General features: G+C 38.5%; 1 protein-coding gene across 2 annotated transcripts in view; it reads left to right on the top strand.

Annotated features, from left to right (window-relative positions):
- DIP2B (disco interacting protein 2 homolog B) overlaps positions 1-14,251 on the top strand; it is a 182,497-nt gene that overhangs the window by 116,708 nt on the left and 51,538 nt on the right. Inside the window, exons 5-6 of one of the 2 annotated variants that reach the window (XM_081318789.1) lie at positions 5,578-5,790; positions 9,449-9,598. In XM_081318789.1, coding sequence (XP_081174915.1) covers positions 5,578-5,790; positions 9,449-9,598 — 363 coding nt within the window. The remainder of the gene's footprint in view (positions 1-5,577; positions 5,791-9,448; positions 9,599-14,251) is intronic. The other variant, XM_081318790.1, reaches the window with a different exon arrangement.

Below are 14,251 nucleotides of genomic sequence, written 5' to 3'. Positions count from 1 at the left end.
ATGTCTTAGAATCCAGCTTCCCTCAATATGTATTCACCAGATCAAATCTGAGCTTATTTCTTGTCCTGATCCAAATGAAAACAAATGGCAGGAGGCAGATCTACAATTCAATTTTAAGTATTTGGAGAAAGATAAATGTGATAAAGATGGTTGATTCTCATTTTGTGAGACTTTCTTAACGTTTATTCCATCATATTATTTTAAGTACATTTACAGGCAACAGCATTCTATGAGATTTTTGTGCCATAAATTAGATGTATTGTTGGAATACATAGTTTTTGATTTCTCTACTTTCAGGGTTATCATTGGGCACTTGATCATCTGCTGAAATGAAGAATTTGAGAATGCAGTTCCTATTGAGAATTATTGTTTGTCCCAGTTAAAATCATGGCAAATATCAGGATTCCTACCTATGAAAGGATTAGCTCCAAGTACACATGGAAAATGTTGAATCACAAATATTAATTTTCATTCTTATATAGTGGGAAAATATATTTTTGCATAAAAATAGTAGATAATTTTTGCCTCTGAAATAATAGTTTTGGATATCCTGTCCAGATAAACCACTACAAGAGGGCTTTAAATAATATGAAATTAATTTTCAGTGAGGTTTATTCAGAAAGAAAATCATTCTGTGTATGTTGTACAGCACAGAGAATATTTAATAAAGGTTGGTTCCAGTTTCCGTTCTGTTGAATATGAAACACTCTGTATTAAAGATGAATATGTTCTTCTTTGCTATATCCCTAGTATTTGAAATGTATCAATAATATGGAGATCAATAATATTGATTTTTCAAGTGGTAGGGTGGAGTGTGACTAACGAATTATAATACAACATTGGCCAGAGAGATGTACACAATAGTACAATGGATTATTGAACTATACTATTTATCAACAGTTGAATTAGGTTTTTTTTGATAAAGAGACAGTTTCAAGCAAAATGATCACATTTGAGGTGTGAGAGGATATCTGTTCATATAATAATTTTCCAGGATTTCTTTTTCCTCCATTTCCTTTTCATCACTATTATGATTATTAAATTTGAAGTTGGCGAGAGAAACTATAATTGACTTAAAATCAAAAACTTTCATATCCAGGGACACAAAAGAGGAAGAAAGCAACATACAAGTTTAAAGTTGGCTGCTGGTCTTTTTTAACTTTTAAAATGATGCCTTTATTAGATTTAACGATTATATTTACTAATTTAGCCTTGCCTAGTATAGCAAAAAGTAAAAAATGAGAGGATAATTGTACTTTTATATTCAGCCATACATTGTCTTTGCCACCTTTAGTTTTATTCCACAACATTGATTGTTTTAATGTTTAATTATTTATGTGGCCTCTTTTTTTAGTTGCTCAGTTATATAATCCTGCAAAATATGCATATGCAATTAACTTTGCAAAATTTTGACATTTAAAATGTAGTGTTTTGTTTTGCTCTGCAACAATGACTATCATTTTCTTTAATGTCTGAATTCAAAATGTGTGGAACCTGCCATTCTGGGAAAAGAACATTCCAGAGAACTTTAAAGTCTTCTGTCGCTCTCCAGATCATGCTAATGTAGCTGTTGTTCAACTGAAATCAATCCTTCAAAAGGACATGGGCTTCCATGTTGCACATGTGGTCCAGCCCCATTTCTACACCATACCCCGAACATGAGAAACCACTTCCAGTTGTTAAGTTCAGTTCTAAAAAACTCCAGCCCATCTCTGGAATGGGATTGGCATGATCTGGAAGAGTAATGGAATGATCTGAACTTATTTGGTACTTGGGCCTATATTAATTTTAGATTCCATCGTTTATCAAATGAAAGCAGCAGCCAGCTGCTCAAATTTCCTATCCAATGGATAGTTTTGAATGTACTAGGAAAAAACAATGTATTCCTCAGGATCAGATTAAATTATTTTTCTTTCCAGTATGCTATTTTAAATTCTATTGATGGAGAAGAGAAATTCTCTACTCTTCTTGCACTAATTAATCAGTTTCCATGCAGTGTGGGCTTGGAATCTTGTTGCCACCCAGGGGAACCTTATATTGTTGATCAGATGCAGATACTTGCTATAGGTGCAGCTCATTTTTGCTTCTGACCAAAGTATAGGCCTTAAATTAAATTTCACTTAGACCCATTCCCACTGAACCATTGTCTTGGTTCTTCAGCGTTTAAGAGAGAGTAAATCAGATGATCTGAAAAGCTATAAGTTTTGCTATTTGAATACTACTAGAAGGAGCAAAAACATTTTTTATTTTGTTTCTCAATCTCATTATTGAAAGAGGAAAATCTAGTGATGGGTAATGGTTCCTATCAGATTGAGAGGAAATCCAATAAGGATCTAGAATTGGCGGAGCTTTCTATGACTCGTTTGTCATGGTCGGATCATGTTGTGATAGTCATGAGATTCTCTGCCACCATCCCTCACTGAGAGAAGAATAATCTCCCAGTGGTCAAGGGTCATTGAAGGATGAATTAAACTGAACATAGGTGAAAGCTGCTATTAAGGCCTATTTTATGATGGTAAAGGTGATGAAGTGACAATACTTACCTGTCCTTTGTCAACTCTGCAACGAACATGAATGAAGCTATTTGGCTTGTTTTCAGTTGCCACCAGAATGGAAGGGTGGTGGTGGAATTTTTCTGCTAGCTTAAACAATTCTCTGTCCCATGGGAACCAAGGTCATTTCTGTTTTTTAGACTGGGGGGCTGATCCTTCTGTTAGAAAGCCCACAAACTATTGTATTGGAAACATAGTTGATTGCATACTACTGGGGTGGGAAGTTTCTCTTTGTATACTGTAACTTTTGGGAGGGGACTTTAGTCTTGGTTTCACTTTTGACAGTGCTGATACTTTGTAGCCAATAAACTTGTTCTTAAAGGAAACCTCATCTATCATTGGTCTCATCTATCGGAACCATGACACCCTTATTGTGTCCACAGACTGCCTCCCAATAGCCTTGTTTTGGGTGACACAAGCCCTTCTGGTGGGAATCAGGAACCAGGCAATTCACTTAAAAAGTTGCACAGGGGAATTTTCAGAGTATGTGTCAGACAAAAATCACTTGAATTTTTCTCAGTTAGATGCCAGCTTTGACACAGGTCCCATAGAGATGCTTGGAGAAAAGAACTTGTCCTGTTACTATCAAGAATGATTTGAATCTGTTGAGCCTGAAGAAATGGATAGGATCCTTATGACTGTGAGTTCAGCCATTTGCTCATTAGACTTGTTCTCCTCCTGGTTGTACAAGGTTGCCCAGGGACTGATACGTAGGTGGGTTCTAGCAGTGGTCAATTCATCCTTAAGAGAGAGGGTTGTTCCTTTACCTTGTAAGGAGGCTTTGATTTGTCCCCTCATCAAGGAGCTGTTGATAGATCCCACTATACTGGACAACATCTGTCCAGTATCCAACCTACTTTTTTTAAAGGAGAGGTTGTGGAGAAAGTGATTGTGCAGCAGCAACAGCAGGCCCTGAATGAAGTAAATTATCTGGACCCTTTTCATCCCACATTCAGGTTTGGACATGGGACAGAAACACCATTGGTCATGATTTTGGTTGATCTGTGGCAAGAACGAGTTTGGGGTAATGCATCAATCCTGATATTGGTTGGTGTTGATTGGGAGTGAAATACAGTATGCATGCAGTATGTGGGCTCCCTCAGAGTTTGATACTCTCTCTACTCCTATTTAACATTTACATGAAACCCCTGGGTAAGATTGTTCTCCATTAAGAATGAATGAGCATTAACTGATTGTTGGCAAGATTGAGTAGCTTTGGGTCTTAAGGCCTTCCAAATCTGGTATTTTGTCATCTTTAGTGCTGGATAGGGTCTCACTGTTCCAAACATACCCAGTGCACTATCTTGTAAGTATGAAAGTCCAATTCTCCTGCCCTTACTTTTGTAGGAGATAACTTGCGTAGAGCTCATCCTGAGCCTCTTGCTCCACCCACTATGCAGCTGTGGATTATGTTGTTGAGTTTTCTTTTCTTCTTTTTCTTTCTTTTCTTTTTCTTTCATTTATTTGCAAAGGCTTGTTTCAGTTGCCACATGACACTGATAATATGTTGCTTTAGTACTTTTCAAATATGATTTGATATACTCTTGGTTTGAGATTCATTAGTAACTTTATGTGGGTCCTTTTTGAATTATCTTATCAAAACAATTGCTTTTGAGAATTTACTGCATGAACTTATCTGAACGTGAAAATCCCAACAATTTCATACTGACAACATTTTTCATTTTTTTCTGAGTGTGTTAGTATTTATACACAGGTTTATATTTTAAGAAAAACTGCACATTTCCATTGATTTTTTTCAGTGGAGAGAGCTGTAGTTTCGTAACAGAACACTTGGTTTTGCATGTGCAAAATTTGCTCTCTACTTCCTGATATTTAGGTTCAAGTTCCTGAAAAACCTGAGTGTGTGCCATTTGGAAGAGATGTGTGGATAGATCAGTGAAGTGTCTTATTATAAGGCAGTAGTCATGCATTCCAGCTCTATAGAGCAAGCAGGATGCTCACCATTACATCATCTCTGTTCTAGGTGAAGGTGATAGGAAGATTTGTTTTAAATTTAGATGTGAACAGATAATTACCCTCCTCTTTAGGCTCCTGATTACATTACTTGCTTCTCTAGTTTTTAAATGTTTATAATGACTGATGGAGAAATCATTTACTTTATGGGGTAGACAGATGAGAAAAATCATAAATGTTTTTAGCAATTGCTTTCAATATCACAGGATCAAAGTTATAATCCCCATTAGGAAAAAATGATTTTTTTATTCAGCAGGGGACAGCAAAAAGATGTCTGGCTTTCATTTCTTTGGCTCTAATGACTACCACGTTTGGAGTTTGTGTGAGATAATGAGATAATTGATGTACTGAAGGGCCAATTATGACATATTTACATGCAGAGATATATGCATACTTAGGTGTGAAAGATTACCTAGGTAAATAGATTAATAGATTGAATATTCCTAGGTATTAATCATACCCCATAGATAGTTGAATGCTACAGTGCTTCTTTGTTACAATATTTATGATCCCACAATCCCACAATATAGCCAGCATTTTTTTAGTACAGTACTGATGTTGATTAAAAAAAAGATGGGATGGATGGGAGGAATTCTTCAACATGTACATCCTCAGTATGTAAAGAAGTTTTACTTCTCTTGTGTTCATCTGCAAATCAATAATTATAGACTAAGAAATTTCCCAGAATGTATATTCCCAAACAAATGTTCAGATATGGGTTGATTCTGATGTTTTCCATTTCAGAATTGTTAGTGGTTGGGGAAAACTGCAGCCAGGTTCCATAGCATGCAATTTTCAGGGCTATTTTACCTGTGAGAGTTGGGTGTATGGATGTTTTTCTGGTGGGTTTTCAACAATTTTACTTGCTTTCCTTTTTTTGCAGCAAGGAACAAGCTGGCCCAAGTTGGTGGGCTTGCTGACAGCTTCCTTCCATCTTGACCCATGCTTAGTGCAGTCTGCGTTGGGTGGTACGGAGCCTTTGCCAGTGTTTCCTCACTTGCAAAAAGAGCATGTTAAGTGCAGTGTGCTTCCCTTTTCTGATCCCACACAGACACGTCTTCTGCCTCCGAAGATGAAGGTTCGCTCAGGCGCCAGGCTGCCCTATCTGCTGCATTGCATCAGAGCTTACAGAATGCTGAGTCATGGATCAACCGATCTATTCAGGGGTCATCCACATCTTCATCAGCATCTTCTACACTATCCCATGGAGAAGGCAAAGGGACCAGTGGGTCACTAGCTGATGTATTTGCCAATACTCGAATAGGTAGGAGCTGGTGGGGTTATGGACAGTATAACTAAACATTTCAAATATTTTATTTTTCTGTAAAGCTTTAGAAATCTCCCCAGTGTCAAAATTCAAAATTATTTCCACATTTTCCCCTAAAAGTCTGGCAATGTTGAGCATGATTATTGGAGAAAAGACTCCATTGGAAGAGAGAGGAAAAGAAAGGGAGAAGCCTTTTGTCATAACCATCATGAAACATTTGCACAGCAGCCTGGCTAATTTTTTTTTATGCCACTGGTGTTTCTGATGCTTGGAGCTGCTCTTTATGGTCAGTAATTTCACTTCCAAGCCAAGAAGAGAGAGTACAGTAATCTGCATATTCTGTGTTATTGTAGATGTCTGCCCTTTAATCAGTCAGAGGCACTGCCCTTTCTTAAACCTATCGGACAAATCCACAATGAGATTTGCCTAATAGTGGAATCTTGGGGAGAAAAGAGTCAACTTTATCACTCTTATCACCAGGAAGAGATTTTATACTTCTCTAGTGACTGAGTGCTTGTATACAAAACAGGTTTTTTGGGGGGTTGTTGATGATCTCAGCTCTTTCCAAGAAGGAAAGTAGGAAATGACCCACCTGTCTTGAGTAAAGTCTTACATTGCTTTTGGGGACCGTGAGCCATAGACCCTGAGCTGCCTAGAGTAGCCCCACGATAAGATAGGCAGCAAATAAATTTAACAGACAAATTTTCCCCAGCTCACTGGTACATATTTGTTGGGGCATGTATAGATTTGGATACCCCAGGCTCAGTTTTTTGACGCTCTGAGGTGCTCCCTGCCGCTGGTGCTGCTGTGTGAAATTTTGTAGGGTTTGTTTGGCTCCATCATACGTGTTTTCTGTATTAACGTGTCCCAAACAATATTGTTGCATCTCAAGGGGTGCCTGTGTCTCTGTGTGCTGTGTGCTTTGGCTTAATTGATTTCAGACAAGCATTGTGTAGATACTTGGTGTCTCTTAATTGCTGCTTTTTATTTCTTTCAACCTATATGTTGCTGCTGTCTTTCTTTCTTACTTACTGGGATGTGAGTCATTTTCTAAAATGGAAAACTTGGCGGGGGGGCTACCTATTTAAAAGTCCATCACCATAAATCACGCTTTCTTCAAATAAAGAGATTCTCATTAAAATGACGGTAAAATGTGCCTTCAAATTGGAACTCTTGGCTATTCAGTTGTTGAATAACTGATGTCAAATTGATGTAAGAAACATGTTAGGAATATTAAGAACAGCTAATGCAAAGCAAGGTTTCCAGTAATATCATTGCATTTGAATATAAAAATACCAATATTAGTAGCTCAGGATTAAACTGCAGAGTTCTTGGTATTTTATGAGCTTGATTGTTTGCTTGCAATTATTTCATTACCCAACTAGTTACTGTAACATTATATATACTGCATATAAATGACAGAAACCTCACATTCACTTGCACTGATGATGTTATCTAGTTAACTAATAAAATGTCTGTAAGCGAACAAACAAGCTCAGAGAGAACCAAGAACTCCACAATACAAAGACAGATACTAGTAATCATCTATAAATATAAGAACATTCTAAAACGTTAGGGCATTTTCACATTTATAAAAGACAGTCATGGTTAACCTCAAAACAACAGAACATAATTTGATTGATTGATTTAATAAACACAACTCACAGAGAACTGATCAGAAGAACAGAAACTGATTGCTCATGCATTTGCTCACTAGTTTGAAAACATTTCAAGCAATAAAAAATCCACTTCTGCTTTGATATGTTTCTGAAGTAATAATGTAATATTTATATTTGTATAGATACTTGTTCTTGAAGTACCAAGTTCCTAGTTCTGAAGCATGGGCCTTTCTGAAAGCTCGTTTTCATACTGTTTTGGTGGCCGTGTGCCAAATTCGGGGGCAATTAAGCTGACTTTGTAATAATGCCGCTTGGGGGGTGTATGAAAGCCCTAATAAGCAGGCTTATACATAGAATGAAGGCTACTGCTAAGCTTGTAAGCCGCCCTGAGTCTTCGGAGAAGGGCGGGATATAAATGGAATTAAAATAAATAAAAATAAAATAAATTCAGCTTGGATTGACCAAAACCGAATTCAGTGATTGTTAGCAACAGCAGCAGCAAAAATGACGCTGTTTCCCCACGGACTAACATAATCTGATTAAACATTGAGTTTCTTTCTTCTGACCACTTCACACAAGTGAGAACTGACTCTTGGACAAAACTGAAGTAGATGCTATTAGTGATCAGAACACTTTTGAAAGGTGGGCTGGCATTAGTTGAACGAGTGCAACAGTGAAAATCTTACCCTGTTTGAAAGCAGGACAATGTTTCTATCGTATATGTCTCAGTCTATGTATTGGAGAGGAACTCGCTGTCTGTCCTTCAGTTCCTTATCCAAGTGAAAGTGTGCGTCCACATTTAGAAGTCCAAAACAATCCAACATTAAAATGCAGAAAGCAGTTCAGCAAGGTACATATAATAAACACTCTGTCCATCTGAGTATTTGTACATTTAGTGACTAATAACATTGGTGAGCATAATATTCATTAACAAAGTGAATTGTGTATGAGCTTTTAATTTGTGTGGCTTATGATATATGTGTAGATATGTGAACTTGTATTCTTTGTATATACCAATGCTGTAATCAGATTATGCTTCCTACAGAAATTGAATTATTTGATTTCTAATGTTATATAATCTAGTTGTGTGTGTGTGTGTGCGCCCGCGCGTGTGTACACACAAAACACAGACACATACATATACATATACATATACATATACACACATACTAGTAGTGTATATATTTTTTGTGTGTGTTCAATCTCGTCCAGTTCTTGGAGACTGCCTGGAAAAATCCCTTCAGTTTCTTGTCAAGGTTTTTCAGAATTGTTTTGCCATTGACGCCTTCCTAGGGATGAGAGAAAGTGACTGGCTCGAGGTCACCCAGCTGGCTCCCAGCAGTGTATTAAAAACAATTATATTGCAATTCAGTAGAAGGCCAGAGAATGATATAAAAGTGTAGAGAGGCTTTGCAGTAACCCAGTCTAGAATTATTTTACTAGTGTCAGTATCATTGTTTTTGTTGCAGTTTAGAAACTTAGTGAAAATCTGTGTGTTTGTAAAAGGAGTTCAAGTTCTTCCTATTACATGCAGTTAGCTAGATGAATTATAGAGGTTATATGACCTTTTCCCATTACATTTTTGCTGAGTTAGACTGAACAATCTGAAAGAATTCTACAGTTCATAATAGTAGTTTTGTGGACAAAAATTATCCTCTTGCCCTTAGGCACAATTCTTACCTAGGCAAGAGAATACATTTGATACGATAGTGTAGTATACTGTTTATTCCTGCCTCTTGAACATTGCTGTGGATATCTTAAATCAAATTCAGATAGTCCCTTTAACCTTGGAAAAGAAACAACGTGATCTGTTAGTTACCAAAGCAGAAATGTGAATTGGAAAATAAAAAAATGAAACTTAGTATGCATCTTGTTCTCTCTCCTTTGTGGTTTTTGTCAAGATAATTCAACCAAAAAGATAATTGAACCTTGCGTCAGAGAAGGGAAGAATTGGGAATGTTACCCATTTCCTCTTGGGTCATCTTGTAACAAGAAGTAACCTGAATCTGACTTTTCTCCCTTGATCCTCTTTTCAGAGAATTTTTCAGTTCCCCCGGATGTTACTGCAACTACCTCCACACCTGCCTCTTCTGCACGCCCATCTGCTATTGACCTTCCTCCATCGGGAATAGTGAAGGGCATGCACAAAGCATCCAACCGGTCCAGCCTTATGGACACAGCTGATGGTATATCTGCAGAACCACAATGCTGTATTGCCCCCCCAAAATAAAATTAAGCAGAAATCAGCCATTTAATGTCACAGAATTCTGAAAGGATAACATATGGGAGTTTGTAACTCAAATGTGGCAGAAGGGGGTTCTTGGTAACATGGAATCCTTAGTTCTAGTGCCCATTGCTTCTGTGTAAAAATAACTATGTGTATTTAAGAAAAAAAAGGTTTTTATTATTTAGCTTAACTTTCCTTAGCATGATGCTTCCCATCATGGTCTGTGAGTAGGTTAACTACCTGAAGTAGCATCACCAGGATGGTTTGATGTGTCTTATGATGAAAGATACCATTTCTGCAGAGAAAATGCTTGCAGTTTTCAAAAGAGTCAATCCCAACTAAACTCGTGAGCAGAACAGCTAGCCCTGTAATTTTGTGAAAAACAAAAGGTGTTTGCCTTGGTTCTTGAAGATGTGCAAAGATTACATCATTCAAATTTGAGCATACAACAACAACAAAGAAAAGGGGGAGATGATTTCAGATAGTCAAAATCAACCAAGCCACAGGTCTTATTTAAATTTCTGACACAGTATTCATTAGTAGAATTTTGCTTTCTATACGAAATCCTATTAAATCCTCAGGTAGGAAGTGTATTAAGAGGTTATATTTTGTAATCACTTCTGGAGACACGTCATACTTTAACCTTTAGTCTTTTATAGAATGAAAGATTATTATTTTTATAGGCAAAACAAAATTCTTCTGATGAATAGAAGGCAAGTGCATTGGCAAAGACTTGAATTTTATTGACCTTTATTGCTTAACTTCTTTACATTTTGTTTTACACTTCTTTGATTATATGACAAGCTGAGTTATCTACATCTCCAATCCTGTGTAGGAGAACAAGCTGCCAGAGCCTTTGTCATATATTTGAGAGAGAGACACACATGACCACTCTTATTGACTTAAAATAATTAATAAGCTTAAGCCTGAATGCATGGAATTTCAGGCCTGACAGTTGGAGCTGCAGAGGACGACAGTTTTTTTCTCCAGAGTTTTCACTCCTCAAGAGTCAAATAAACATATGCATGTTCTGTAGTTTGGCACATGGGAAAAGGACCCTCCATCAGCTAGGTCAGGGGTAGGCAACCTCGGCTCTTTTATGACTCATGGACTTCAACTCCCAGAATTCTGGGAGTTGAAGTCCATGAGTCATAAAAGAGCCGAGGTTGCCTACCCCTGAGCTAGGTAAAAACATTAAAGCAACTCTGTTTGCCAGTTTCCTACATCTATTAAAAATCCAGCAGAGGAATCAGAAAGAAGAAAGTTGCTTTTAAAATAAAACATAGAAAACTTGCTAATGAAAGCTATCAAGTCCAATTATTCCTTGAGGATATTTTCAAAGTTGACACTCCACAGCAGGATCTGGCCCTTGATTGTTCACCAGCTTGTTTGAAGTCAAAGCAAGTTCACCCACAGCAGGTTTTCCTTTGAGGTGGGGGAGTAGATAGGCAGATATGGGAATAATTTCCACAGAGGAAATTTCAAAACGACAGATTTTCAGATATTTGATTCATATAGAACCTGTGTAGCACAAGGCTGGATTCTAGGAAAATCAACCTGCGATACAATTTTATGTGAGTTTTGGTCTGGATATCCCCAAGAATGTTGTTTGTTTAGGGCAGTGTTTCTTAACCTTAGCAACTTTAAGAAATGTGTACCAGCTCCCAGAATTCCCCAGCCAGCAGTTCCGGGTGTTGAAGTCCACACATCTTAAAGTTGCCAAGGTTGAGGAACACTGGTTTAGGGTAATGGCTTAGCACACGGGTGTCAAACTCGGTCGCATCACGTGACGTGTCGTGATGTAACTTTTTTGCCTTTGTGGAGCCAGGGTGGGCTTGGCCCGCGCCTGACGCATCCGGCCCTTGGGCCGCCAGTTTGACACCACTAGTTTAGCAAGAGAAGAAGAGAAACCTAATCTGTCACACTGGAACGTTTTTGTGCTTTTCAAAGAACTGGTGATTTGGTCAGTAACCTAAATTTGGGATGTTGCCCTGCTCATCTTTCCCAGAAATTGCAAATATCTTCACTGCCACAAACTGAGGTCAGCCTTTCAGTTTATGTGTGAGCAGAGTATATTTGCTCTTTAAGTCCTGTCTGGTTACCCTAGACAATTCTTGCAGTTGTCAAAAATATAATTTATGCCCAGAGATTTTCCTTTCCTATTCTTTCCTGCTACACTTTCGGCGCTGATTTTTGTATCCCTGGGAAGAGCCAAAACCTGCTGTCTGATTTGTCATGTCCCATTGTATGGAATTCCTGTTGCTGTTTTAAGTCAGTGTTTCTGGGAATTTGACAAAATACACTTCTTTGATATGACTAGGAATGTATGGTTGGAATAATCACAAGTTAGTGTCACTTTTTTATTATATTTTATTTTTTATTCTTTACACACATATGTTAATTTCCCAAACAACGTGCAAACTGAGTGCTTTCTGAAGAAGAAGAACAACATGAGCTTTATTATGGATCTCTTTCCACTGTTAATTACCAAATACTGGCTATAGGAGTAAAAGATTAAGAAAGTGAAGTCTGGCATATAAGTAATGAAATTTTGTTTTTAAATAAAATTGGAAAAGTTTTGTTTTCTTTCTTTTAAAGAATTAGTCCTGTGTAGTAGAGTACAAACATCAGAGATAAAGTGGATTTGTTGAACAATTTCTTGGATGGATTCTGAACATCAGAGCCTCTGCCTTTTTTCATATTGGATAATCCCTTATTGTTTTTTTCTCTGCAGTCACAGTTGCAGTTTGCATCAACATTTGTGTAAAAAAAAAGTAATTACTTTTTATGCAATATCAGCTGCTACCACTGCAACCAAAGGTAGATTTTTTTTTCCGGTTCTTATCTCTGCACCTAAATTCCCACAGGATTTCTTGTTTTGTTTTGTGAGATCTCTGCTTGTCGTAGCACAGCTCTTTTCACCCTTGCTCTGTTTCTGTTTTTAGAAACTATTTGCTTTAGAAACAAATTTTGCAAATTTTTCATCTCTGTGAATTAAACATTTTTTTATTAGAAAGTTTGGATTGGCCATTTTGAGGTCAGAAATACAAAGGCAAAACAACTGATTTGTATGTTTTACTCCTACAACCATGTTTGGTATTTTAAAAAGGGCTTCTGATATTGCTCATTTATTGAGCTATTTCATCTCTAGAGAAGTGATTTTGTCCCACTTTTCAGCACAACTGATGTGTCCTAGTTTATAGGGTGTTTGTAAAATGCCTGTTCTGGTGGAGTTTGCTTACTTAAAAATTGTGGGGGGGGGGAAACCCTAAACTATTGTAGCTGTAGAACTTTTGCTGCAAGTAATCCAGGGTTAATAATGGTAATTGGGACCCAGAATTACTGTCAGTAAGCAGTGTGTCGTATGACCACATGGCACATGGCTTAGAGACGGAAATCCTAGCAGTTCCTATTGCCATCATTAACTGAATCCCACTGGTCATTAGGTAAAGACCCAACCCGATCCGAGCCATTCCTGTCTGAGTCCCTCCCAGCCCTGAGCCTCAATAAGAGACTGCTTCCTCTTGAACTCCCTCCACCAGCTATATCTGCGCCCCCTCATTTCTGTCCCCTTCTGAATTCCCTGCACAGTGACACTCCACAGCAGGGATGACAATGCTAAAGGTAAAGGTAAAGGTTCCCCCGCACATGCGTGCTAGTCGTTTCCGACTCTAGGGGCCGGTGCTCATCTCCGTTTCAAAGCCGAAGAGCCAGCGCTTGTCCGAGGACATCTCCGTGGTCATGTGGCCGGCATGACTAGACGCCAAAGGCGCACGGAACACTGTTACCTTCCCACCGTAGTGGTCCCTATTTTTCTACTTGCATTTTTACATGCTTTCGAACTGCTAGGTGGGCAGAAGCTGGGACGAGTAACAGGCGCTCACTCTGTTACGCGGTGCTCGGGATTCGACCCGCCAAACTGCCGACCTTCTGATCGACAAGCTCAGCGTCCTAACCCACTGAGCCACCGCGTCCCTATGACAATGCTACACTGGGGCTAAAACAGAGGCCCAAGGCCTTCAACAGCTGCCGCTGCCCCTGGGCCTCTACTTTAGCCCCAATCCTACTGTGGAGTGCCTCTTCAAGCCGCTTCCTGCTGCAGGTAGCAGCCAAAGGGCCACAATGCAAAACCCCAGCTGCCCCTCCAACCTGCACTCCACTGGGTCTTGTGCTCAGCTGACCTTCATTGTCTTCCTTCCAAGGCTGACAAGGCACACCTGGCCTGGCCCTATGCAAAGCAGCTGCTGGCCATGCCATGCTTTCTTCCTGAGGCCATGTGCACCCTTCTCCTCCTCCTCCCAATGCTTCGTAAAGATTCTGAAGCATTCTGTTTATAACAACTTAACAAAAATTTTATACATTTTGAGGGATGGGTGCCGTTCATTCAGTACCGCTGTAACTTTGAACGGTCACTGAATAAATGATTGTTAAATAAGAATTGCCTGGAATTGTGCAATAGGATGTTCGTGCTTTAGAAATGATTCCGAAAAAATGCTTCAGACCATGAGCACTTTTCCCTGCTATTCACTGAAATGGCCTAATTTTCTCCATGCTTCCACTGAAGCCTGAAAAAAGAGTCTACTGCTTTAAGGAACCTGCTTATTAAAGGTAG

This window comes from Vipera berus (genome assembly GCF_964194415.1).
Source record: "Vipera berus genome assembly, chromosome: 2".
Taxonomy (NCBI): Eukaryota; Metazoa; Chordata; class Lepidosauria; order Squamata; family Viperidae; genus Vipera; species Vipera berus.
This window is presented reverse-complemented; position numbering and strand designations above follow the sequence as displayed.